The 23,181-nt window shown below is 52.1% G+C and overlaps 10 protein-coding genes and 1 non-coding gene across 11 annotated transcripts; 5 read left to right on the top strand and 6 right to left on the bottom strand.

Annotated features, from left to right (window-relative positions):
- Nucleotides 1-1,457: 1,457 nt before the first annotated feature.
- Nucleotides 1,458-2,374, bottom strand: BDZ99DRAFT_551924 (uncharacterized protein; the record flags this gene model as incomplete). The annotated part of the gene is made up of 4 exons (XM_033727036.1): nucleotides 1,458-1,674; nucleotides 1,820-1,888; nucleotides 2,028-2,214; nucleotides 2,360-2,374. The coding sequence occupies 4 exons, from the start codon at nucleotides 2,372-2,374 to the stop codon at nucleotides 1,568-1,570; spliced, it is 378 nt and encodes a 125-aa protein (XP_033569097.1). The 3' UTR covers nucleotides 1,458-1,567.
- Nucleotides 2,375-3,931: 1,557 nt separating this feature from the next.
- On the bottom strand, nucleotides 3,932-5,034 carry BDZ99DRAFT_483148 (uncharacterized protein; the record flags this gene model as incomplete). The annotated part of the gene is made up of 3 exons (XM_033722553.1): nucleotides 3,932-4,587; nucleotides 4,664-4,789; nucleotides 4,842-5,034. The coding sequence occupies 3 exons, from the start codon at nucleotides 5,032-5,034 to the stop codon at nucleotides 3,932-3,934; spliced, it is 975 nt and encodes a 324-aa protein (XP_033569096.1).
- A 594-nt stretch (nucleotides 5,035-5,628) lies between these two features.
- On the top strand, nucleotides 5,629-7,125 carry BDZ99DRAFT_504137 (alpha/beta-hydrolase; the record flags this gene model as incomplete). The annotated part of the gene is made up of 3 exons (XM_033724020.1): nucleotides 5,629-6,496; nucleotides 6,545-7,042; nucleotides 7,117-7,125. Exons 1-3 carry the CDS (start codon nucleotides 6,068-6,070, stop codon nucleotides 7,123-7,125), a joined length of 936 nt encoding a protein of 311 aa, XP_033569095.1. The 5' UTR covers nucleotides 5,629-6,067.
- A 214-nt stretch (nucleotides 7,126-7,339) lies between these two features.
- Nucleotides 7,340-7,714, bottom strand: BDZ99DRAFT_402040 (uncharacterized protein; the record flags this gene model as incomplete). Its single annotated transcript, XM_033716268.1, has 1 exon — nucleotides 7,340-7,714. A coding segment is annotated over one exon (375 nt), but the record flags the coding sequence as incomplete, so codon positions are not given.
- On the bottom strand, nucleotides 7,715-8,708 carry BDZ99DRAFT_577100 (uncharacterized protein; the record flags this gene model as incomplete). Its single annotated transcript, XM_033728652.1, has 4 exons — nucleotides 7,715-7,966; nucleotides 8,014-8,460; nucleotides 8,538-8,635; nucleotides 8,702-8,708. 4 exons carry the CDS (start codon nucleotides 8,706-8,708, stop codon nucleotides 7,715-7,717), a joined length of 804 nt encoding a protein of 267 aa, XP_033569093.1.
- A 600-nt stretch (nucleotides 8,709-9,308) lies between these two features.
- Nucleotides 9,309-12,219, bottom strand: BDZ99DRAFT_429014 (alcohol oxidase p68). Its single transcript, XM_033717207.1, has 7 exons — nucleotides 11,872-12,219; nucleotides 11,730-11,819; nucleotides 11,513-11,666; nucleotides 10,532-11,459; nucleotides 10,137-10,472; nucleotides 9,762-10,052; nucleotides 9,309-9,690 (listed from the first exon to the last, which is right to left on the bottom strand). Exons 1-7 carry the CDS (start codon nucleotides 11,922-11,924, stop codon nucleotides 9,542-9,544), a joined length of 2,001 nt encoding a protein of 666 aa, XP_033569092.1. The 5' UTR covers nucleotides 11,925-12,219; the 3' UTR covers nucleotides 9,309-9,541.
- Nucleotides 12,220-15,012: 2,793 nt separating this feature from the next.
- BDZ99DRAFT_t87 lies at nucleotides 15,013-15,102 on the top strand. Its single transcript has one exon. It is a non-coding gene; the product is annotated as a tRNA-Lys (tRNA).
- A 308-nt stretch (nucleotides 15,103-15,410) lies between these two features.
- Nucleotides 15,411-17,403, bottom strand: BDZ99DRAFT_455278 (alternative oxidase). Its single transcript, XM_033718436.1, has 3 exons — nucleotides 16,796-17,403; nucleotides 16,427-16,738; nucleotides 15,411-16,355 (listed from the first exon to the last, which is right to left on the bottom strand). The coding sequence occupies exons 1-3, from the start codon at nucleotides 17,041-17,043 to the stop codon at nucleotides 15,845-15,847; spliced, it is 1,071 nt and encodes a 356-aa protein (XP_033569091.1). The 5' UTR covers nucleotides 17,044-17,403; the 3' UTR covers nucleotides 15,411-15,844.
- A 306-nt stretch (nucleotides 17,404-17,709) lies between these two features.
- On the top strand, nucleotides 17,710-18,680 carry BDZ99DRAFT_469167 (acyl-CoA N-acyltransferase). The gene is made up of 2 exons (XM_033721435.1): nucleotides 17,710-18,065; nucleotides 18,116-18,680. The coding sequence occupies exons 1-2, from the start codon at nucleotides 17,944-17,946 to the stop codon at nucleotides 18,570-18,572; spliced, it is 579 nt and encodes a 192-aa protein (XP_033569090.1). The 5' UTR covers nucleotides 17,710-17,943; the 3' UTR covers nucleotides 18,573-18,680.
- A 308-nt stretch (nucleotides 18,681-18,988) lies between these two features.
- On the top strand, nucleotides 18,989-21,479 carry BDZ99DRAFT_577096 (putative methionine permease). The gene is made up of 3 exons (XM_033728651.1): nucleotides 18,989-20,395; nucleotides 20,446-20,846; nucleotides 20,894-21,479. Exons 1-3 carry the CDS (start codon nucleotides 19,274-19,276, stop codon nucleotides 21,030-21,032), a joined length of 1,662 nt encoding a protein of 553 aa, XP_033569089.1. The 5' UTR covers nucleotides 18,989-19,273; the 3' UTR covers nucleotides 21,033-21,479.
- Nucleotides 21,480-21,560: 81 nt separating this feature from the next.
- On the top strand, nucleotides 21,561-22,524 carry BDZ99DRAFT_402248 (uncharacterized protein; the record flags this gene model as incomplete). Its single annotated transcript, XM_033716276.1, has 2 exons — nucleotides 21,561-21,934; nucleotides 21,990-22,524. 2 exons carry the CDS (start codon nucleotides 21,561-21,563, stop codon nucleotides 22,522-22,524), a joined length of 909 nt encoding a protein of 302 aa, XP_033569088.1.
- Between the last annotated feature and the right edge of the window lie 657 nt (nucleotides 22,525-23,181).

Genomic DNA, 23,181 nt, shown 5'->3' with positions numbered 1-23,181 from the left:
AGTGAGATGTCCGTGTACCCAGACTTATGACCTAATCTTGAAAGTCTGCATGCAATGTCATGAGGTGCTTCAACCCACTTCCCCAAATATGAGCTCGGCGAAGATCTGTCATTTTGGGCTCGCTGGCCTCCCTCGACAGGGCTGCAAAAGGCTTTCCATGTTTCCCGCGGTCGTCCAATGGCGCGACCTGGATTTGCCTGTCGATTTGCACCTACGCGCCACTGCGCGAGGTGTCATAGCATGTTATCGAGATTCAGAAGTTGATGTAAGGGTCTCTCGTGTGGAAACTATTGTCGCTGCAGAATAATATCTCCACGCCACTGCATGAAATCCAAAAGGGGACGGAAAGATCCCCACGACGCGAATTGAACGGGCTGCTGAATGGCCACGTTAACACTGCAGAAGGTGCTATCTAGGTGCTTTAGTGCGTAAGTTGGGCGGGTCATTAATTTGCGCGCTTTTGATGATGTATTGGTGGATAACGTTGAGTTGTAAGATGCGTCCTGCGGTTCCATTGCCGAAAGCCCCTGCGCGCCGTGTTAGCTCTACCGGCCATTCCCTTCCAAGGTTGGCCCCAAACCCTATCTTCACCTTCGTCCGCCGCAGACGACACCTCCATCATCTCTTCACCCAAAATCAGCATTCTTCAGCCCATAGGACATCCTATTTAGCCGCAGGATCACCCTTGGGAGTAAGCGCCTTCGTGAGGAGGTCCCTGAGTGTTCGTAAGGGATTCCGTTCTCCGTGACCCTCAGCATCAATTTTCCATTGAATATCTGGCTAAATGATGTTCCAGGAACTTGCATCTGTGAATTGAATAATCACCGAATCTGAACGCCCCCAGCGATAATCTTTCCGACGTCAAGCTCCGCAGGTCATACGTGCAAGAGATGGATCGAAATGCTGTGCCGGGCATCCTTCTCGATTCTTTGAAGCTGTCAACCGCCCGGTCTTACATCTCTTCATTCACTGGCTCCGCAATGTTAGAACGCTGTGCAATACGTCGTTAAAATCGATCAAGATCATGTGATACAACACTCACCTTTGCCTGCTGGAACAATCTCCGCAATTACGACGATACCGAAGTTATTTTACTTAGTCTAAGATCTGTGCGTTGAAGATGCCTCCTTTCCGTTGCGCTACCGTACCATTGGCCCCACCCTCAAGGCGCTTTTTTCATGCGGCGCATCCCAAGACCACAAGTCCAGGCCCTACGGAGGGTTGCATGCAAGGAAAACGAAGAAAGCCGCCGGAGTCGGACATTCCCCTGACTCTCAGAGCTGTGATCACATTGAGGAATGCTGGTAAGTTAATGTTGGTAAGTTGCGGGCCATTTGCAGTTGCATGAAAGCTATGTGGGATGTCTTCATGCCGAATGGGGCATCATGTGTCCTAGAAAGTAGCGTGAACACGTGAGTCGAGTCTCTCTCTATGAGCACCTTCGTTGATCATGCGTAGTGGCGGCGACATAACACAGTGCATTGACCAACTTTTATTTTTAAGGGTAAATATTTCAGTTTATTTTCCCAACCTCCAATTGTTTCGTCGCGGGGCACTATGGAGAGATTCAGACATTGAGCACAGTGTGTTTAACAGCGCTTCTCCGCCTGTCGGTGATTAAAAATGAAACAAGAAGCTCCAACTCGCTATCCCTCTCTGTCTCCGGAGTCGGGGCTAAAACGCAACGTCAGTATTTTACATTCATCAATTTCAACTAGTCAAACATCGTGACATTCTTCAGACCATTTTGATATACACCAAAACGTTAAAGAGACTAGCGCGGATGAGACTGTAGGGGATAAACACGTGGGAAACTAACCGCGCACTGGCTTCTTCGCCTTCTTCGCCGGCTTCTTCTCTTCTTCTTCGTCGTCGTCGTCGTCGGAGTCTGGAATACAGACATTAGCTTCCTACATTCCTGATGCACAAGTCCAGTTCTGTGTGAGTGTCCTCAAGATCTTGAGACAGCGTCCAGTGCCTCCGAACACACAGCGCAGAACATGATCCGTAACAAGGGAAGAACTAACCCCGGGCGCGCTTGGCAGGCTTCTTCTCCTTCTTGTCTTTCTTCGCCTTCTTCTCCTTGGGAGGCGGCGGGCGGCTCGGAAGAGGCGCGGCGCGGCTGACCGAGGTCTTAGGGGCGCGGTGGGGCTTCAGGGCAGGGGGAGGGGCGTCACCGGCCAGGCCGGGCGCAGCAGTGGTAGGTTTGTGAGTCTATATGTCGTTAGCGTCGAGTCCAGAAGCCGCGAGCTGAGAGAGAGGCCGTCATTCAGAGGATAACAACGAGAAAGAGACGCATCTAAACCGTGAGAGGGAGGCCCTGATGTGCATTCTTGACGGAAGAAAGAAAACAACTTACGTTTGTACGGCCCATGATGGCGGCGTCGAGGTCGGCGAGAAGGGGTGCTTCTGGCGGATCTTACGATAGAGAAGAAAAAGAAGAAGCTCGCGCGCGACGTGATGTGGTCAATGATTTACACTAGCGTGGTGCGGTGGCCCGAGCTGCATAAGACTGATAACCTTATTTTTGAAGAAGTTGGGATGGAAGTAGATGGGATAGAAAGAGGAGGTCACGTGCAAATCTCGCCAGAAAATTTGAATAATCTTATCTGGGAATTTGTCAACATATTGAAGCACAACGGGTAAAGCGCACACGGTCTAGTCGCTAAATACTTCTAAAGCGAAGGATAATCGAGAGGGACGTTAAGCACTACAGAATGTAGACTAGACGACTGTTAGACCGCACCATCTCACCACTGCATGTGGTACCTCAACAGCCCCCAAAACCTCAGAATCAGTTGTTAAGCACCGCAGCTCACGAACTGCACGGCTACCGAATATCAGAAGTCAAACTCCTATATCACTAGCTCATAAGGTCAGGCACACGTATTTACAACGGCTCGGCTTCCACTCTTGCTGGCTTGACACCACTGTGAGGAGTGGCCCAGCTAGTAGGCCGCGAGCGTATCAAGAGACTTTCTGATTTCCACCACATAGGCTTTCACATCGCGTGTGCAGTTTCAAAAGGTTACAGGCTGATAAAAGCACCAAAGCTTCAAGCTTAATGGCACGCTTCTCCCCCGCTCCTCACTTCAGCTCATCTCTCTCCTCTGCCAAATTAAACCAGCTCAACCAAACCTACCTCTTGCGGACCTTGTCTACCCTTCCATTCCTTAACGGGAGCGGAAGGAGGACGTGGCCGCGCTGAGGAAGGAGAACGAGCTCCTCAAAAAGCTCATCATGTCGGTGCAGGGGCTAGTAGAGAGCGGGCGTGGGGCGTTGGATGGGGAGGTGGAGCGGATAGAGAGAAGATTGTCTCGGTGAGTGTGTAGCAATGGCTTGGTGAAGTTGGATACGGCGCCCTCCTCCCTTCTACAGTGACACGTCATAAGTCTGTGCACACGCGTTGACCACTGCTAGGGGGACCCCCATGGAATTTCAAAAACCAAGGCGCGATGTCAAGTTCCAAGTAGTGCAGATTTGACTGCCTCTTGGCTAACTGATTGCTTACTAGCTGGGCTGCTCCTCACAGTGGTGTCGAGGCTGGAGCTGTATCATCTCTCCTTTCAGGGCCGGCGAAGTGTGCTGTGCTTTGTCGAAATATTAGGCACGCACGGCACGCTTGCTCATCACTGTTGGGATGCTTCGACACGTTCCAAAAGTTTTGATAAGATGTAAAGTCCCTGAGAGCTTGGATTAGAGACGTTTCATATCCTGACAATCGGCCAGCTTGCCGCTGTTTGTAGTGCTCCAGCACCTCGTCATAAATCGGGACGAGATGAAAAGAACGGCGTGCCCAAACTTGTGTCCTGGTACTGTACCACGTGGTAGCCGCAGCATTAGCTGTCTCCATACATATCACTTCGAAGCCCGGATACCTAGTAGCGAACTCTTATTAGCATTACTACTTCTCTTCATCCCATCTCCTCTCTCAACCCGGCACCTCATGCCGATGCAACCCCTCCTCTTTAAAATACTTCCCAGGGTACTTATTCCTTTCCTCTGCCTCATCCCCCTTCTTCCCCAGCGGCGCACGCTCGTCATGATCCGGCAATACGCCCAACTCAAACCGTGGCGAGCTCTCCAGCTCCAGCGGACTACTCGGTAGATACGCCCGAATCTCCTCTCCCCCGCCGTCGCGCATCGCCAAAAACTCTGCATCTTTTACCACAGTCCCACTATCATTCCCCGCCCCATCCTGCCGCGTCTCAAACCTGTGCGAACCAAACTCCGGGGACCGTTTCGCGCCCATCTTTCGTTGCCTGTGCCGTAGGAAGAGAAGAACACCGAGGATGATGGCGAGCGCGCCACCGACGCCAACGCCGACGCCTACACCTGTGGAAACGCTCTTCGATACACCGCCACTGCCGGACGAAGGACCTGGAACCAGAGTAATGCTGGGCGGAGCTGTCGTGCTAGCTGCCTTCGAGATATACGGTATCGTGGTGACGATATTCGCCAAGCCGAGGGTGAAGATGTTGGTGGAGTTGGAGCAGCAGTCCATACGGCGGCTGTGGGCGCAGCAGTAGCGGTTCGGGCCGCCGGAGCAGCTTTGGATGCCTTGGCCCGAGTCGATGCTATCGTTGGCTGGGACAGGATTAGCTTGTTGGCGGGTTGAGGGTAGATGGTGGGGGAGGAAAGGGGGAAGGGTTGGGGAGCATACGGCCTAGACAGAAATTGGGACAGGTTGGGGAAGCCCATATTGGATCGGTACAGCCGCTTCGGTAGTATTTCCAGTCGTAGGATTTCGTGTCTTCGGGACCTGGGAGGCAGAGGCCATTACCGAGACCTGGTGGTGGGAATTAAGGCTTGGTTGTCCTGCTGGGTGATGGGAGACCTACAAACGAAGCCGGGACCACAGCATTGGGAGACGGAGGAGGTAGGATTGCACGCGTCGCCTCTGTTCTCAAGGCCGTCCGGGTAGTAGCATGTTAGGTTCGATGCTGCGGCGTGTATTGAGAAGCAGAATAGCGCGATGAAGAAGAGCCATGCGCTAGATGTACGGCGGGTAGAAAACCAAGCAGCTATGAACATGACTTCTTCGCAAAGCGGGACGTGTGTATGACTGATGCTCGTGTCGCGGTTCAAAGATCGCATTTGGCAGTGGACGTTGCTTTGCGCCGTTGCTTCATGAAGGAGAAATGGTGGAAAGAAGCCGTCCAGCGTCGTAGAGAGAAATCCCGCTCACGAGAGCAGATTGTATCAGCATTCAAATTACCTCTTGCTCCTTGCACACCCGGCGACGGCAGATTCTCATTTTGTTCTTTTTGCTTTGCCTGGTTGGTTTTGTCGCTCGACGCCGTTGATTACTGAGATGCCAATCAGTACTGTATGAGTGATGCCGAGGTAGTTGACGGTACTCCGGGTTTAGCGCATGAGATCTGTGACCTCTCAAATGACGAGAAACAATTGCGGGGAATGATTATGTGTTGATCAAAACACGCCTTGCATGCAGGGATACATGGCGAAGCAGTCACGCTCTTATTCCCGGCCTCGAAGGTTTGATATAGAGACTCACAAAAGTACCATTCTTCGCCGGAAATCGAGATGGATATTTGCTTGTGAGTGATACGCTGCTGCATACATGGTTAAATACTGCATGGTAGAGTGAAGGGTGATGATTCTGACAACGCTGGTTTTACCAGAAAAATTCCTGCGGTGGAGCATTGCACGATCAGCAACCACGGCCCTATGGAGCGTAGCTGCAAAAGAAGAGTCCCGATAGGGCAAAAGAGAAACCTGAAGCACAATATCTACATCGAGTTAGCGACCTGCACCTCTCCCGTAAATTGTTGCAGGGTTACCCCATTGTACTGAGTCGCGGCGAATTGGCATCCAGAATAGGGCTGAGCTTGGGCTGAACTCAGCTCCCTTGCTGACCATCCATGCGGCTCTTTTCACCACAAAAAAGCCTCATGACCACTATTTTGGGGATGTGGTGCTGACACCGAGGTGCACTGTTTGCCAATCCCTTCGATTCCAAGCGGACGCTCCCTCTGATTATTTTGCATGTGCCCGCCCCAACGTGTCATTGCTTCCTTAATATAGAATCCCCCATGGTGAAACCATGCATGGTAACGTGTATATCTGCAGTACCTGCATCTGCCTGTCGCTTTGCGGAATAAGTAGCAATCGTCAGCTTCATGAACCCAAAACAAACATGAAGCTCTCAACCTTCTTCCTCCCTTCCCTCTCTCTCCTTGTCGCATGCGCCCAATGCGCCTCACAAACTGGGGGCTGTGGCCAGCCTCTACCTACCGGGGTCAAACCCGGCGTGCTCGCAGCATCAAACACCCCTCTGCACATCAACAGCGGAAACCGAAAACGAACATACCTCGTCCACGTACCTGAAAAGTACGACGTCAACAGCGCCGTGCCTCTGATTCTCTCCTTCCACGGCCGCGCCAAGACCGCAACAGAGCAGGAGGGGCTGTCTCAATTCTCAAACTCGTCGTACAACCCTGACGGCATCGCCGTGTACCCCGAGGGTGTACCAGTAAGCCACCATCTCTGCACCGCATGAAGCACCACTTACGAATCTTAGGACAAAAACGGCACCCAGCAATGGACCGGCGATCCCGACGCCCCCGCCGACATCGACGACATCCTCTTTACGTCTGACCTGATCGACCACCTCCTCAGCCGCTACTGCATCGACCCTTCACGCGTCTACGCAGCCGGGAAATCCAACGGCGGTGGTCTCGTGGGCCTGCTCGCTTGCGATGTCGGTACTTCATCAAAGATCGCGGCTTTCGCTGCTGTATCCGGTGCGTTTTACCTCAACGAATCGACGGGCGAGCTACCGCCATGCAAGCCCGCTCGCGTGCCGATCCCGATCCTGGAGACGCATGGATTGAAAGACCACACGATAAACTACACCGGCGGGCCTGACGCGTCGAACCGTGGAGATACGATACCCATAGTATCGTGGGTGGACGACTGGGCGACGCGGGATGGTTTCGAGGTTGATACGAATAAGACGACGACGTTGTGCGGCGACGGAGCTAGGACGGTGAAGCGGTATAACTGGGAGGAAACTGTGGTGCATTATACGTTTAAGAATCTGTACCATGACTGGCCGAGCACGTTTGCGAATGATGATACGAATTTGACCAGTTGTATTGATGCGACGACGGAGATCATGGGGTTCTTTGGGAAGTGGACATTAAAAGGAAAGGTTTGATTGAAAAAGGATTGGGATCGTTGGGATGGAGTATCGAGTTTGAATTGCTGCAAATATGTATGATATGGTGTTGACAAGGTGAAACGAAAACATGGCAAGCTCTTGAGCGAAACCTGAACCTACGGTAATATGTATGCGAGCTCTTCTACAGCCAAACTAGTGCTCGCAAAAGTTGTACACTTCCAAGTTCCCGTACACCGTATCCATCAGGTTCGTGCGCTCCTCCATCAACTCCAGACGCAGAGCTTGAGCCTCAGCAATTCCCATTGGCCACTCGCCAATCATTTCACCTAATTCTGTCGCCAGCTCTACGGGCAGCCGACCATAGACTTTGTCTCCCACCTGGTTCAATCCCGCCTCCAGCCACCAGTCATGCCTCTGCGGGGAAACGTTTCTCGTCGACATCACGCGATAATACGGATCTACGAGCCACAGCACCAGAAATCTCCTATGTCCAGGACGTGTTTTGTCCTCCAGGGCGAAGGGCTGAACACAGTGCTGAAGCGTGTTTGGGAAAGCGATCAGACGGCCTTAAGGTGTGGCAACGCTGCCCAGCTCTTGCACGGCGGCTTCATCCCGCAAGGAGGCAGTTCCGAAGATCTCCGAAAGGGGTTCATGGTCGTCTTGATCGTATTCCAAATGCATCCTGTCAAGGCCGGCTTCTTGGCGAAATCGGATGCGTGAAGTAGTCGTATTTTCCACGTCGTAATAGTAGATCGCGATGCCAACGATGTGTTCGTTAAACATTCCTTCGATATGCCAGCTGCCGCCATCGTAACTAGGCTTATCAGGCGTCAGCTCAGCTCGATGCTGGCAAGCTTCACGATGACCTGGAGACCTTTTTCACGGAACGTGTCCTGCAGACTGACGTCGTAATAATTGTGTTTCTGGCCTCTGCTATATCGCGGGGGAACAACGGCACCATCTGTCTTCCCTTGCTTCCATTCTTCAAATGAATATGCAACGCCTGGCTCTGGGTGCGCGACTTTGCGGATTCGTTTCCATTTCCAATCCACCGCGCCCCACACGCTGTGATTGTCAGACTCCACCCATGTACCGTCCTGATACTTGTTTTCGTAGTTGTTAGAGCGCATATGCTCGGCATCTGGGTTTTCGGGAAGTGTGAGGTACTCCTGGACATTGGCTAGAGATTCATTGTAGCCTTCATCCTTGGGGTCGCTTTTCAAATTGCTTCTCCATTTCGGATACTCGGTCTCAAATGTAGAGCCAAAAGTCTGGATTCGAGGAGGCACGCGACCATTGCCACCATGAGTGCCCTTGACTTAAAGTCGCAGTACACATGTTAGCGGGGTTTCATAAAGAAGGGGAGTTTGAGACGCGTGTCGGTAAGAACTTGCATGACCTTGAGCATAGCGAGCTCGTGCACAGTCAGACGGGGGTCCTGTGCCCAGCTGTTCGCACCGTGGGCAAACTTATCCTCGTCATCCCAGCCTTTAGTTCAATCGATGGGAAGTCCGAAGCCAGGAACACTAATTGGCTCATCGCCATCGTTGCGACAAGCCATTGTGGTAGTTCGGTCTCGGTGGAGGCTGCGGAGGCTGCGGAGGCTCACGGAGAATCTGATGGCGGGGCGGGAGGCCCTGGACTACGGAATACTAAGCCAACTACTTCGTATAGTATTCCGTATAGAACTAGAGTGGACTGGCTGCAAATGGTCCGTGTGACAATGCGTAGCGAAGAGCGCTGGAGGACTTGCCGTGCGATAAGTGATGAGACGCGTCGAAAGAGCATCTATCCACTGCTTTCTACGCGTCAGCTGCGCGCAATCATGCGCAGGCTGGAGCCCGGAAGTGGAGAGGTTGTCGGGCTCCCATATGGCAGCCTTGCTAACAGACGAGAGGATTGCCAAGCGAGTCAGTCAGCGTCCATCGCGGTGTCAGAGGTTCGCGTGCTTTGCGCACTTAACATCTGGGACCAGACGGGGATGAGATTCGACATGGTCGGCTTGGGTTGAGATGGAAAGTAAGGGAAGTGATTGCGGTGGTCGTGCGGGCGGGGTGGAGCGGAACCTCTCATTTCGTCTCGACCAGCATCAACTCTCCCACTTCTGCATCACGACTTTATCCCTAGCATGTTCGTCATCTTCAACAGAATGTACTTCCATAACCTTGTTTCCGGCGATGCACTGTTCCCAATTTTTCACATACTTGTATCATCATCAGTCTTGCAACAACACGTTCTCCCCATCTCGTCTACTGTTCATTGAAAGCTATTTACAAACAAAAAGTGTAATCTCATAAATCATGGCAATCCCCCAGTTCTGCTTTGCTCAGTCTTGCCTCTTTCATTCTCATTTGCGAACATCAAGATGTTACTGCGACCACATACCCTCAGCATCTAAAGCCTAGCCAAGCCCGCAATCTCACGAGGGGCATGGTAATTCGGAACCTTCATATCGAGAGCTTCACCCGAATATCCAAGGTCCTCGGCAACCAGCATCGCGGCTTTCTCACCAATAAGCAACGCGGTCGAATACGTGTTGCATCCTGTTACTTGTCAGTCAATCGTACTCTAAAAAAATCCCCGGGGGACCCAAGCGGTGTACTGAGTTACTTACCAACATTGTCGGGGCAAATGGAGAGATCCGCCACCTTCAGGCCCTTTACGCCATGGACGTTCAGTCGCTCGTCCAGAACGCCATGCTTTACAATCGAGTTACCCTCCTTCGGCGCCATCGAGCACGTGCCCAGCGAGTGCCAGGTCGTCTCCACGTGCCTCTTGGTCCAATCCTCAATCTTTTGAATGTCGTCGTTGCTGTACTCGAGGTCATCGCGAATATCTTGGCAGCTCGAGTTGATGAGTGAAGGCTCCGGCTTGCGGCCCTCTTCGACCGGCATTGACCAAGATCCTAACGAATTGGGTTAGACGCATGAAGAACAAGACTTGTAGAACACTACGCAGCGGAAAAGGAGAGCATTAATGTCGAGCTTACCATGCTGAATACCGGCACTAACGTTTCCTTCCAACGCATATGCATTGGTCGTTGCCAGATCCAGATCCTTGGCCCTCGCCTTTGAATCATATTTGTAGAACGGGTGCATGGCTTGAACTTCACCAGCATAGGCATCCATACGGCGTGCCGTCTCTCGGGACTTGATGTATCCCCATACCATTGGGGCCATGTCGCGCTTATCATTCATGAAACCGGCGTCGAAGTCTGGAGCCTCGTAAGGGTTGGCAGAAGTGATATGGGTCGAGCCGCGCGAGAAAGGGTACTCGAGGAAGTGGAACATGGTGAAGAATTTGCCAGGAGGCATGAGCATGTGGTCTAGAGGCTTGTTAGCGATGATAGATGGTAATGATAAGGATGTAGGTGAGTGGGCATACCTCCGAACCATCCAGCAATGACACTGTAGTGCATGACCGGCTTGTCAGGCTTATTCTTGAAGTAGCTGTCCCACCCGCTCCTGAACTCCTTGCATGGCCAATTATCCATCTGCTTCAACTCCTCTTCCGTTGGTCTGACCTTCACACCGGCATCGATACCATTAGTAGCCAACGGTCCGGTACCATTTGTGTCCCACTGCCGGAACACCTTATCTTGGACCTCTGGCACACCTCTGACGAAGTCGTCGAATGAGTCCACGTTGGGCTTAGCACGGAAGACCGAGAAGGTAAGATAGTGATCCTGGAAGTTCAAGCCGACACCTGGGAGATCGACCAGAGGCTTGACGCCAGCCTTGCGAAGCTTCTCGGGATCGCCAATACCTGAGCGCTGAAGAATCAATGGAGAGCTCAAGGTGCCTCCAGAGACGACAATCTGCTTCCGAGCCCTGATAGTCTTGAATTGGTGCTTCTGGTTCGGATGTAACGGCTTCATCGGGCAAACCTGGACACCGACAGCTCGACCTCCTTCGAGAATTACCTTATCAACCTTAGTGTTGCACATAAGGTGGAGGTTCTGGTGGACCGATCGGGTGCTGTGGATGTAGCCGTGAGCCGAGTCACTGCGACGGCCGGTATCACGGTTGATCCATTTGAGCCAGTGTTCGGCACCATGGCCAGTCGTCAAGTCCTGCAGGTCATCGGTGGTGGGGATGCCCTGGGACTCGGTGGCACGTAGGAAGTCTTCCTTGATGGGATACGTGTGGTTACCGAAGGAAACCTTGATAGGGCCGTCGAAACCGTGGAGGTCGCGGTTGTTGCACGAGCGCTGGTAGGTTTCGTGTTTTTTCATCAATGGAATGAGCTCCTTGGTGGTCCAGCCCTTGGCTTGGAAATCGTCATAATCGGAAGCGGAAGCACGGGTGTACATCTGACTGACGTTAGCTAGGTTCGAAGACTGATACAAATAGACGTGGGGCATACCATAAAGTTGATGGACGATCCACCACCGAGGATGTTGGCACAAGGAACGACTGCTCGCCGTCCATCAAGCCACTCCGAAGGCCTTGAGTAATAGAACGAGGCTGTTTTGCTATCAAGCTTCATGTTACGAGGATATATTCCTGGGCGGAAGACCCTATTCCAGGATGGTCAGTAAGACTTTCGACTACCAGCACGGAGACGGCTGCAAAGCCCCTACCATGGATTGTTCAGGTTGCTCTCGCCTCCTTCAATCAAGAGGACCTGGAGATTATGGTCCAAGTTCGCCAGTCGTCCAGCGACTACGCATCTACCCAGGGATATCAGCAAGCATACTTGGATGCCACATTGGCAATTCTCACCCTGCCGACCCACCACCACAAACAATGATATCGACCTCGTCTGGAATCGTCATTTTGAGTTCGTTATTCTCGAATTAAACTACTGAGGATAATGGTTGCGTGAACTTGAGCTCCCGAAGCTACAAGAACTTTGATGAACGAAACCTTAAACGAAACCACCACGTCTTAAATCCCTCGACCCCGCTTCCCCCCATTCTCGGGACTAAGGAACTCCTCACCGGCTGACGAGAGCTTCGAGTCCTGATCGATGGCTGGAAGCCTCATCCATGTCAAAGAACGCCTGAGACCTCCACATATCCAACTGTGCCGGACTGAAAGAGGCAAGCTGCACTGCAAGATGACAGAAGACGTCTATACGGCCCCCGCATCTCGCACTCGGCCGCATTGGCGCCATGGGCCATCCTATCAGTGTGAGGCATAGCGTTGTATATCGCAGCTCGTGACTTTAATATCTCGGAGCTTGCGTGGAAAATAGTCGGCGGACCGTACGGCTGGGACGTGGAGAACTGCCGCTAAGGTGGCGCTGCCGCTCTATCAAACGTTGGGATGCGGAGAAGCTCCACCAAAATCAAGAGGGGCTTCTGGGGCTATGGAAAGTCTCACTTGGAAGTTATCCGGTTCGTTTGGGTTACTGGGAAACCAACATTCAGTCTTTATCTCTTCGCTGGTAAGAGATAGTGGCAAGGACTCCCTTAGACCTGATGACGGGGAAATCATCAAGCTGTCAGATTTTGAATAACTCGAACTACAGACTTTCAGAGAATCACCCTTAGGCATACGACTCAAGATCTTCGACCTCGAAAGGGAGCAAAGTTTACCCTTTTCGGAGCTGCGCCCATCCCCCCCACGGCGCGATCTTCAAAATCAACGATAGCCAATCCTTTCACTACTTCAGTACGTGTCGGCGTCTAACTAATCCTTAGCATATTGCGGGGAAGCCTCAAGCTCGATTGCCGACTCAAGAAGCCGCATCAACGGTTCCCCGCGGTTCTGACTGTGAATAGCATCCTGGCCAATATCAGCCCAACAAACTTGTTATAACTTTTGCACCGCATCAAGGTAAAGATCGTTTCTCATTTTCTAACTGATATGAAACGACTTTTAAGTTCAGAAAATCCGTCAAACTTCACATACGTAGCATACAGTATCCCCCAAACGAAAGGAAGAAGTAACCCACTCTCACTCTTACGCCTCACCGACGTCAAATTAATCACCCCAAAGCAGCCCGCCGCTGTCACCCACAAAAACCGCACCAATCGCTCCTCCCGTCCAACGTTGTCCCGCCTTACTAAAAATAAGTGGGGCCGAAATCCGGGGTATCCAGTGATCAGCAATTGCGGGGAAGCTCTCCCCAAGCTTCCCCCTGTCACCGCAGCACCATCACGGTAACTATCGCCTTTCCACGCCTCTTCCTGTCACCCACGGCGGGCTGCTATTCCCTCGCCATTACTGCATAGCCGAAAGCTGAAATCCAACAGCGTGCGTTGCACGGACTAATTTCCTAGCGCGAGCGTTCGATCGTGAGGGCGAGCTGCTAGGTATGAGCGATAGATGGATCGATCTGCGAAGCGCGCGACGTCTTCATGCTGATGCTTTTGCGGGCTCTGGAGGTGTGCTTTTGCCTAAAGCTACGGGTGGATGTCTTATTCCCGGCTTGCCCCTGGCATGCCCCCCTCTTCTGGGCCCACGGACATAAGTGTGCGCGAATCGGGCTGTGCAGATGCTGGAAGGGTTCCCGATTCATCCGTGGGGTAGGGTATGTAGGTCGAGGGTTGTGCGGATCCGCATTCTCACGCGCGGGTCCGCGTGGTCCTGGATTGAGCGGTGCAGCGGGCTGGGTGCTGTGAAGCCTACCTTTGCTTTCCGCCGTTTGTCTGACGAGGACGGCAGAAGTGTGGTTGGCGGGTTTGGAATCTATGTTCACGTTGGTTTCTTGATTCCGAGAGGAGTAAAGTTGCTCAGGTGGCATGGCTTTATTTTACGGTTTCTAGTGATCTCGTAGGACTACTTTTGAATCCCATGGACAGATTAAGCAGCCCACCTTTCATCTAACTTCGCGAGAACAATTTTCAAGGCGGCGCCGAACCATTTGTTGGGTGTCGGTAGATCTATCTTTTCCTCGCTCGTTCGGCTTCTTCCTCTCATTTTCAATCTCATTGTGGCTCTTGGCACAATACTTATTCTGCCCCCTCTCGTGGTGGGCAATACTGACGTGTATCTACCTCTTTCTTTCATTCAATGGAAAAGGCAAGCTCTACATCTTCTTTTTTAACCCATGAAATGAAATTTGATTTATCCTGCTTCCTGGGGTCAAGATCTCCATCAACAACAAATAAACGATACAACTTCTGCTACTTTAGCTTTCGAACTCTTCAGCTCCGCCTCTCCAAACGCAGACTTCCTCCTTTCCAACTCACTTCAGCACAGTCAAGCCATCTCGCTCCTATGACTCTATTGTTCTTAACGGTCTCTTCTATATTATCATTCCATTCTTATGATTCGCCTTTTGTATTGCCTCTCTAGAGTTTCTACGTTATTATTTTCATCATGTATGCAACTACCAGACAATTGATCTTCGCTAGATTGCAAAGTTTTCGTAGCATACTTCAAACTCTATACGAAGTTATAGCTACACCCTGGTTGTCCTTGCATGTGCACCCCCAGCACGGAAGCCATTATCCTGTAATCCGGCTTTTCCCGTCCATTATCGCTGATGTGGAGTGCTATGTCACCGCCTTGTACTGTCTCGAATACGGTGGGCAGCGCTCTTAGTTAGCGATGTCTAGCTGCGGCGTCACGACTATAATCTGCCCAGTAACCCACTTGGGGGTGCTGCGCAAAGAGGATGAGTAAATGTAAGCCTTCGCTAGCCCCGGTCCAATAAGCACATCGACACTTCGATCGTAGTTCTAAGAGCAAATCGATTTTCTCGCCGTTGAGCGTTCCTCCGCGCACAAGAAGAGTGTACCCCCTGCTGCCGCGCTTCTACTATGCATGAAGAGCACGTAGACCGATTCCCCTTCACTCCACGCCCCAGCAACGCTTCCATCACTCTCAAAACTCCCCCTTGCAGCCCTCATCTCCCTTCCTCTCTCTCGAGTCTACAATACGTAACCCCCTCACCTCTCCCTGTCCCAAGAATCAGGTGTGGTTTAGTTGGTTATAACGCTGAGGTCCTCTTAGTCCTGGTGTTGCGGGGAGGTAACGCGAGTTCGATCCTCGGCACCGGACAATCCTCCCCTCTCTTTTTGTGGTTCCTTTCTCTTTGCAGAGAGGCGGGTTCTTTCCGAACGATGGTGGGAGTTAGGAGATAGTTGGACGGAGTGGAAGGTTAGATCAAGTGACCGTGAGTCGCGGTGGACGCAAGCCAGGTATCAGCATCTATAGCGCTCTCGGGCGAGGCCTTAACGGGCCTCTTGCTATGGCAGAGTATTCATTGGACGCTGACCCGATCGCGCTGGATGCGGAAAATGTGTCCGGTGCGGTTCTAAACGATCCTAACGAAGCTGCCATACTGGGCTATACACTTTCGAGTACGTGACAAAAGATGGGGGGCGGAGGCTATGACGGACTAAAGCCGTGCGAGAAGAAACTGAAATGCGAAATGCGAAATGTAGATGTCTGAAAGAGGCCGGACTGGAGTACTTCGGAGGTCTAGTAGCCTTGCATTGGTTTTACTGGTGTTTGAGGTACTTCAAAGGATCCTGAGGGCTTGGGACAAGATGTAAAATACTTGAGCGTACGAATCAGACAGCGTCGACTGCGTATAAGCACTGCGAAGGCGTTTATGTACAACGTTCGAGCTTGCAATTCAGAGTACCTCCGTGCTAGCCACTGGGGTAAAAGTCCCGCCCCGTCTATAGAATTCCCCCAAACGCCGCGCTAAATCCAAGAGAGGAGAAAAATGCGGCGCTCAAAACCACCGCTTTAAAACATGGGTCTAATGATCCTACTCGTCTCTCTTTGTTCGAGCTTACAAAACGTCACTCCGCTCCCACCCCGTGGGTTTATGATGCTCCATTCCCTTGGTTGGATGTGGCTTGCTCGCATCCTTGTACACACTGGCATACGGATTTGGATCGTTCTTCTGGTCTAGGTTTCCGAGCGTATGATTGACCTCCCTATGCTTGGCCTCGTCCGCGCGGATATAGAGAAGCAGGTCTCGCATCGTGCGGTGACCCTCGGGCATCTTCCAGTACTCGACCGCGATGTCCGGGGCGACTGTCTTCTCCCACAATGGGAGGCGGCCGGCCTCGAGATCCGCAATTTCGCGTGTGTAAGTGATGACGGCTTCTTCCTCAATGTAGCCGACGAAGCGATGGGCCGCGCGTGGCGAGACGAGGTAGGCGACGAAGAAGGCATTGAAGAACACGCCTTGGGCGCCGAGCACCATGAGGCGCATAAAAGGCCCGGGTTCTGCCATCTTCAAAAATGTAAGAAGATGCATGCGCTCGTTGTACGACTCTTCGAGCAGCGTCTCAATCCTGCGATATGAATTAGCTTGCGCATTACTTCACACCGTTGAAGTGTTTAGCGGAGGTAATAGGTAGCGTACCATCCATTGTCTCGCTTCATCCTTCGCATACTATGCAGATGCCTTAGCATGCCCGCCACCATGCCCGGCACACCTGCAATGCTTTCAAGGAATATGTTTCGGATCATGTATTTCTCCTCTGTCATTCCGTATTTTGTCTGCGCGGCTGCGAGATCTTTCTCAGCCAGTGCAACGGCTTTGTCGTGCTTGTACCCCGAGACAGTGTCCAAGCCCCAGCGGGCGAAGCGTGCGAGGCCGAGGGCGCATTTGTCACTGAAGGTGGTCGCTTCGCGGTGGGCGATGGGAATGGCGGCCATTTGGTCGGGGGTGTAGCTGCGAGTGGTATTAGCTTGAATTACCTGGGACGACGAGATGGGATGGGATGCGTACATCGGATGCGGCCATGCTGCAGGAGTCTTCCGTACGCTTGGAGCATCTGCTTCGGGGAAGAACTCTTTGATCCTGTGCTGTGGTGTTGTGGAGAAGTTGCGGTGGGAATTGGTCAAGCCATATTGGCGGACGACGATGAAGGTTGGCCGAAGACCAGTGCTTGTTGAAGATGTGAGTGTCTTCAAGATCTGAGCGCCGGTCTGTTTAGACGCCAGGGAAGTGTGAGTTGCTGTACGTGTGGACAGCATTGGGAAAACAGACGAAGTTGTAAGTGATGAATGATGGCAGAAAGTGAAGCAAGGGAAGCGTCAGCAATGAAGGCTGAAAGGTATGTTCTTGGTATGAGAGTGAGACACAAAAGGCTTTGAAGAGGCAAAAGGAACTCAGGCATCTACCAGCCTGCTTTATACTCTCACGCAGACGTCAGCCGTACCCACGCGATCCCACCTTGATAGTGAATGCCCGCGACGGGACATTCCCATTGACTCAGGGCCATTCGGCATCCACGGCGTCGTCCCCTGTCCAAAAGGAAGCACAAGCAAATCAGAGAGTCTTTCCGTGCTTAGAACTATGTCGCGTCTGGAATTGGCTGCGCTCCTCGACATTTGCAGACGGCGAGGAAGGAGTGGACTGCGGTCAGTTGACGCGCTGGACGTGGCTCAGCGCGAGGCGACACGAAGACAGACCGGAGCTGCCCCGATTTTGCGCTGTATGACTGTATTTCCGAGTCTATTGTTGGGCCAAAGTAGTCGTGCCGCCTCTTCTTCTAGTATGAATGGTGTCTTCCAGAGGATCTGCGTAAAGCGTCCTACACTAAGGTCCCGTCTGATTATCGTGCTCGCATCGCTCCAGGTCGGTGTCTCGGTCATCCATCCTTCGACGACTCGCCGACACCAATGCGGCATTCCGACCCTCACAGGGCTGAGGAAGAAAGCAGACGCCGTGGAGAACCCTTTTGTACATCGTAATCATCGAGGTCCATATCCTCAGCTGGCCACCGGTGGCGCCGCAATGCATTGGCATCGCATACTCTTCAGCCTGCTAACCTGTAGACTAACCCAACTTCAGCTCTCGCATTCTATTCTTATCGCGATACAAATGCCTCAGTCATAGCAGCCATCCCGCTCGTTTTTGCTTCTCCGGAAACTATGTCTACAGAACAGAAAGAAGAATCGGCCAGGACGAAGCGCTTGCTCATTCGTCCGCTGCGTCTCGACGATGCCAACGACGTCTTTCTCATGCGATCGAATCCGGAGGTGATGGAATTCACGTTGGTGGGCCCTCGAATTACCACAGGTTACTTGCTGACCCAACATCCAGGTCCGCTTTACCTTCTACAGACATCCAAAAATCTAGAGACTGGGTCTCGGACTGCATCACCCGTTCCAACTGCCACAACTTCTCCATGGAGCTGCTGCCCTCTGCTTCCACTACTACATCCTCCCCAGAAGAGAATGCCATGCCCGCACCGCGGGTGATTGGCGTCATTGGAGCCATGCGAACACCAGAAGTAGGATACATGATTAATGCGGAATACTGGGGGAAGGGATACGCTTCGGAGGCCCTGCAGGGCTACATGCCGATTTTCTTCGATCACTACTCCGGCGAGGAAAGGCATGACTTCGCGGATGCGCTTGTAGATACAACACATGCGCCTAGTCGGAGAGTGTTGGAGAAGGCTGGCTTCAAGCTATTAGAGATCCGAGAGCGCGACTTTAAGAGTCCGACGCAAGGAATACGAGATACATGTGTTTATCGAATGGCAAGGCCAGCATAAGATCTAGAGAACGAATCGACGCTAGCTGCAGTACAGCATTGAATCAAGTGTATAGGTAGCTTATGAAATAGACTTCGAGCTGTGATGATTCTTGGAGCGAGTTAGCAGCACGGCACGTGACCTTCTCCATGCCTCTGTGTAGAAAGTCGGATGTTTGCAAGGTACATACTTGAGGTTGACTCCTATACCCATTACTCGGAAAATCACACCCGATTTTCAATGTCTTATTGCATGCTTTGGGTCTTTGAGGTCGTCGAATTCATGCACGTGACTACAGCGCTATCAAATCCCCACTTTCGACGACATGAGATGCTGCCATCAGCACCATCAAGTCGCCATATATAAACCCAGCTCAGGGTTGCCTCTCGAACCATTCAGGCAGCTCCTTTTGGTAATCCTGATAAGCTGCAACCATGTTTGCGACGATTCAGGCAGGACGGCCTCGCGTCAGCCCAAGGGGAGATGGCGTGCGAGCGCGTCTACCCGCGAGCGCGTTTCACGAGGCTGCAATCCTGTGAGACATGTCCAAGTCATTCCCCTTGGTAATCATGCGCTGGTCGTGCCTGTAGGCCTCCATGTTGAACTCACGTCTCCGGTTCCTCCTCATATTTCGCATACCTCCTCGTTGTTTGTTTCCTACTGTTTATACCCAGCTCGAATGATACCCGCCAGCTCCGTAGCACCCGAATCCTTCACCGATCATGCCTCGGACACCTCAGGACGAAGATGAAGCCGAACACCAACCCCTCCTCCGATCACCCTCGCCATCACCGTCATCATCAGTGAAGAGCCCAGGTCTCACCACTAGTTCTGAATCGGACGATGATTCCATCGGCGAAGTCGAGGTTCTACGGGCTATCGAGTCCGACGTGCTCCAAGAGACAGCAACGTATGGCAGGAATCTCAACTGGTGGAGCGCATACATCCTTATTATGTCCCGGGTCATTGGCAGCGGCATATTCGCAACACCAGGCTCAATCGCAAAATCGGTCGGGAGTGTCGGTCTGACCCTAGTACTATGGGTCGTTGGCGCTGTTATCTCGGCATGCGGTCTTGCCATCACAATGGAGTATGGATGTATGCTACCTCGATCCGGGGGCGACAAGGTCTATCTGGAGTTTACATATCGTCATCCACGGTTCCTGGCATCTACGCTGGTTGCCATGCAGGCTGTTATTCTCGGATTTACTGCGAGCAACTGCATCGTTTTTGGAGAATATGTGCTATTTGCTCTTGATATTGAACCCACAGAATTTTCGCAGAAGGCTTTGGCAGTGGGTCTTTTGACTATTATCACCATCATCCACGGTTGTTTTCTGAAGACCGGAATATTCATTCAGAACGCTCTGGGCTCAATCAAGATAGCTTTGTGTGTGTTCATGGGTCTCACTGGACTGTACGTGGTCATTTTTCGACCGAACACCGCCTCCGGAGCTCCTCCGAACACAGGCGTTTTCGGTTGGGATAATCTGTGGAAAGATTCGAACTGGAGCTGGGGAATAATATCGACAGCCTTATTTAAGGTCTTCTACTCGTACGCTGGACTAGGAAACGTCAACAATGTTCTCAACGAGGTCAAAAACCCGGTCCGGACCCTGAAGACTGTTGGCCCTGCAGCTCTGTTTAGCGCATGCCTCCTCTATTTACTCGTAAATGTTGCGTATTTCGTCATTGTACCAATAGAAGAGCTGAAGGAAAGCCGCGAGTTGGTGGCCGCGTTGTTCTTTGAAAAGGTATTCGGGCAAGGGTTCGGGAAGACCGTTCTCCCACTTGCCATTGCCATTTCTGGGGCAGGTAATGTAATGGTCGTTACTTATGCAATGGTAGGTCTATCGCCAATCAATCGTTATATTTGTAATGACTCCGCAACCAGGCCCGCGTGAACCAAGAAGTTGCCCGCCAGGGCTTCCTCCCTTACGCAAGCATATTAGCCTCATCACGACCTTTCAATGCTCCGCTCGGTGGTCTGATTGTGCACTATATTCCATCGTTGCTGGTCATCACTCTACCGCCACCCGGAGATGTCTACACCTTCATTCTCGACGTAGAAGGATATCCAGGGCAATTCTTTGTTCTTGCAAGTGCCGTTGGCGTACTGCTACTGAGGTACCGGCGACCTGATCTCAAGAGACCCTTCAAGGCCTGGATTCCGGCGGTGTTCTTGCAAATCGCGTTTTGCTTGGCGCTCATCTCTGCCCCTTTCTTCCCGCCAGAGGGAGGGCAAGGCGACGTAGACTTCTTTTACGCAACTTATGCAATTGTTGGCATTGGGATGTATGTAACTTTACCTTTTTCCATTAATCACCAGCTGACTCAGATAGTATCATTTTCGCTGTTCTATATTGGTATATCTGGACAGTTGCTCTTCCTCGCTGGCGAGGATATACCCTTGAAGAAAAGGTGGAGGTCCTTCCGGACGGCACCAGTATTACGAAGCTTGTTCATATTACCCCATTGTAAGATGTAGTGGCCCCGGTTTAGAATGTCGCTGTTCACGAAGAAGGGATCTCTCTAAGCAGCTTGCCATCTCGCATATAGTCCTAATCTTGAGATCTAGAGCAAATCGTATCTGCATTTTCAACCTGCAGAACGCCGGTCAGTATTAGGTCGCGTGTCCACGTCTGAACCGTCGTGTGTCGTACGCTTTTCTAAGGATTAATAATGCACACGTATCTATACACCCACTCTTATACTATCGATTGGAGATTACTCTACATCATGCTACGCGTAGACGATTGCATGGATAACGGCAACTAGTCTATGTTGTACGCGGCGCATTTCTCAGCAATTTGATCATTCTTCATTGCCCATCGCATGTACGAATTGCGTGATGGGGTATCTGACAAATTACCCCGCGCTGATGTGTATAGGAAGGGCGCCATGAAGTCATATATAAACAACAACGCCTATCTGCATTATCATTATCACTGATACCACCCACTTTACAACCAACGTCAAACACTTCAATTCTCGCATCTGAAAGCCAACATGGCATCCGCTGCGGTTTCCTCCACTACAGGCCACGGCCCCGCCTTTACCTCCGCGCCCACGCCCATCCTCACCTCCTCCACGAAATCCAACAATACCCCCAAGCACGTCCAAACAACCCTACACTACTACAAAGACCCCGGCGATGGCTCCGCGCCCGCCCCTAGCTACGTCGGCCGCATAGAGACATTCGAACGCCCCTCCGAGGACCTCGACGTCACCATCACCGACGTTCGAGGAAGCGAGGATAAATACACATTGGATGGCAACGGCTTCCAAATCTACCCCCACGTCTCGGCAGAGAAAGACTTTGTAGACGACGACAAGCTGAAGGCGGAGTACTACCCCGAAACCGAACAACTCCTGAAAGACGCGTAGGTGCACTCCTCGCCCGTTCCCCCAATCCATCATGCTGACAAGAGACCCCAGAACCGGCGCCTCCCGCGTCTTCATCTTCGACCACACCATCCGCCGCCCGCCTCCCCCCGGCGCGCCCGCCAACGCCCTCCGCGGGCCCGTGAACCGCGTGCACATCGACCAGTCCTACACGGCCGCCGCCTCGCGCGTGCCGTACCACCTGCCCGACGAAGCGGCCGAGCTAGCCCAGAAGCGCTTCCAGATCATCAACGTGTGGCGGCCCATCAAGACGATCCACCGCGACCCCCTGGCCGTCGCGGACGCGCACTCGGTGGAAGAAAAGGATCTGGTCGGCGCAGCGCTGATCTATCCGACGCGCAATGGGGAGACGTTTGCGGTCAAGCCGAATCCGGGGCACCGGTGGTACTATAAGAGCGAGCTGGGTCCGCAGGAGGTGATTCTGATTAAGTGTTTTGATTCGTGGGGGGAGAAGGGGGGCGAGAAGGAGGGGATTGCGAGGAGGGTGCCGCATACGGCGTTTGAGATTCCGGGGCAGGAGGGCGAAGGGCGCGAGAGTATTGAGGTGAGGGCGCTTGTGTTTTATTAGGTGCATGCTTGGGGTATTAGGAGGGGGTATGTAGCGGTTTAATAATGATTGGTTGGTGTGGAAAGCTGCGGGTCTGGTTTTGAGAACGTGATGGCATGCGAAGGTTTGAGAGGTGTTGGAAAAAGCAGCACGCGAATCAAGCGCTCTATCGACTGTCCACACCTGTCTGCCACTGCTTGGAGTGCTTGAATGGATTTTCGGACAGCGCAAGGGGAAGAGCTTCCATCGCGTTTAAGTTGTCGAGATTGCTTTGAAGCACCCCAAGCAGTGGCATACATGGACACATCCACCGCCAGGCTCCTTTGAGCGAAAAGTAGCAGGCACGCGTCTGAAGCTATTCTTGAAATTCGTACGTTTTGGATATACACTTCCGCCCCTGGCACCGTTTGAGGTCCTCTGATACGTTATCAAGAACTATGAAAGTGCAATTTTGACAAAATTAACAGGTCACGAGGCCGCCTCAGGCAGTGTTGAACTTCCACCTTTCGTTCAACAGATTCTGACCGTGGCTTGTTCAAACTAAGAGTGCCACTTTTTTGGTGTCCTGTGTGCGGGTTAAGGGATAGGGGTTTCGAGATGAAGCAATGGGAATAACCATCGAAGTCAGCTCCCCTAGTCCATGTGGAATGGTCATTGTACTTGACATTACAAGAAAAG

Source organism: Mytilinidion resinicola (assembly GCF_010093595.1).
Source record: "Mytilinidion resinicola strain CBS 304.34 unplaced genomic scaffold BDZ99scaffold_34, whole genome shotgun sequence".
Classification (NCBI taxonomy): domain Eukaryota; kingdom Fungi; phylum Ascomycota; class Dothideomycetes; order Mytilinidiales; family Mytilinidiaceae; genus Mytilinidion; species Mytilinidion resinicola.
The sequence above is the reverse complement of the archived record's forward strand: the minus strand, read 5'-3'. Positions and strand labels throughout refer to the sequence as shown.

What these genes read in the sequence shown, in the direction of transcription:
- BDZ99DRAFT_455278 (XM_033718436.1), bottom strand. Translation starts at nt 17,043, where the DNA reads ATGCTGTCCACACGTACAGCAACTCACACTTCCCTGGCGTCTAAACAG. An exon ending in GCAGCATGGCCGCATCCGAT is followed by an intron (nt 16,739 to 16,795) that starts GTACGCATCCCA and finishes TACCACTCGCAG; the next exon opens with CTACACCCCCGACCAAATGG. An exon ending in ATGAAGCGAGACAATGGATG is followed by an intron (nt 16,356 to 16,426) that starts GTACGCTACCTA and finishes TTCATATCGCAG; the next exon opens with GATTGAGACGCTGCTCGAAG.
- BDZ99DRAFT_429014 (XM_033717207.1), bottom strand. Translation starts at nt 11,924, where the DNA reads ATGACGATTCCAGACGAGGTCGATATCATTGTTTGTGGTGGTGGGTCG. An exon ending in AGCAACCTGAACAATCCATG is followed by an intron (nt 11,667 to 11,729) that starts GTAGGGGCTTTG and finishes ATCCTGGAATAG; the next exon opens with GGTCTTCCGCCCAGGAATAT. An exon ending in CATTGCTGGATGGTTCGGAG is followed by an intron (nt 10,473 to 10,531) that starts GTATGCCCACTC and finishes ACAAGCCTCTAG; the next exon opens with ACCACATGCTCATGCCTCCT.
- BDZ99DRAFT_577096 (XM_033728651.1), top strand. Translation starts at nt 19,274, where the DNA reads ATGCCTCGGACACCTCAGGACGAAGATGAAGCCGAACACCAACCCCTC. An exon ending in TGGTCGTTACTTATGCAATG is followed by an intron (nt 20,396 to 20,445) that starts GTAGGTCTATCG and finishes CTCCGCAACCAG; the next exon opens with GCCCGCGTGAACCAAGAAGT. An exon ending in GCAATTGTTGGCATTGGGAT is followed by an intron (nt 20,847 to 20,893) that starts GTATGTAACTTT and finishes TGACTCAGATAG; the next exon opens with TATCATTTTCGCTGTTCTAT.
- BDZ99DRAFT_469167 (XM_033721435.1), top strand. Translation starts at nt 17,944, where the DNA reads ATGTCTACAGAACAGAAAGAAGAATCGGCCAGGACGAAGCGCTTGCTC. An exon ending in CCGGAGGTGATGGAATTCAC is followed by an intron (nt 18,066 to 18,115) that starts GTTGGTGGGCCC and finishes CCCAACATCCAG; the next exon opens with GTCCGCTTTACCTTCTACAG.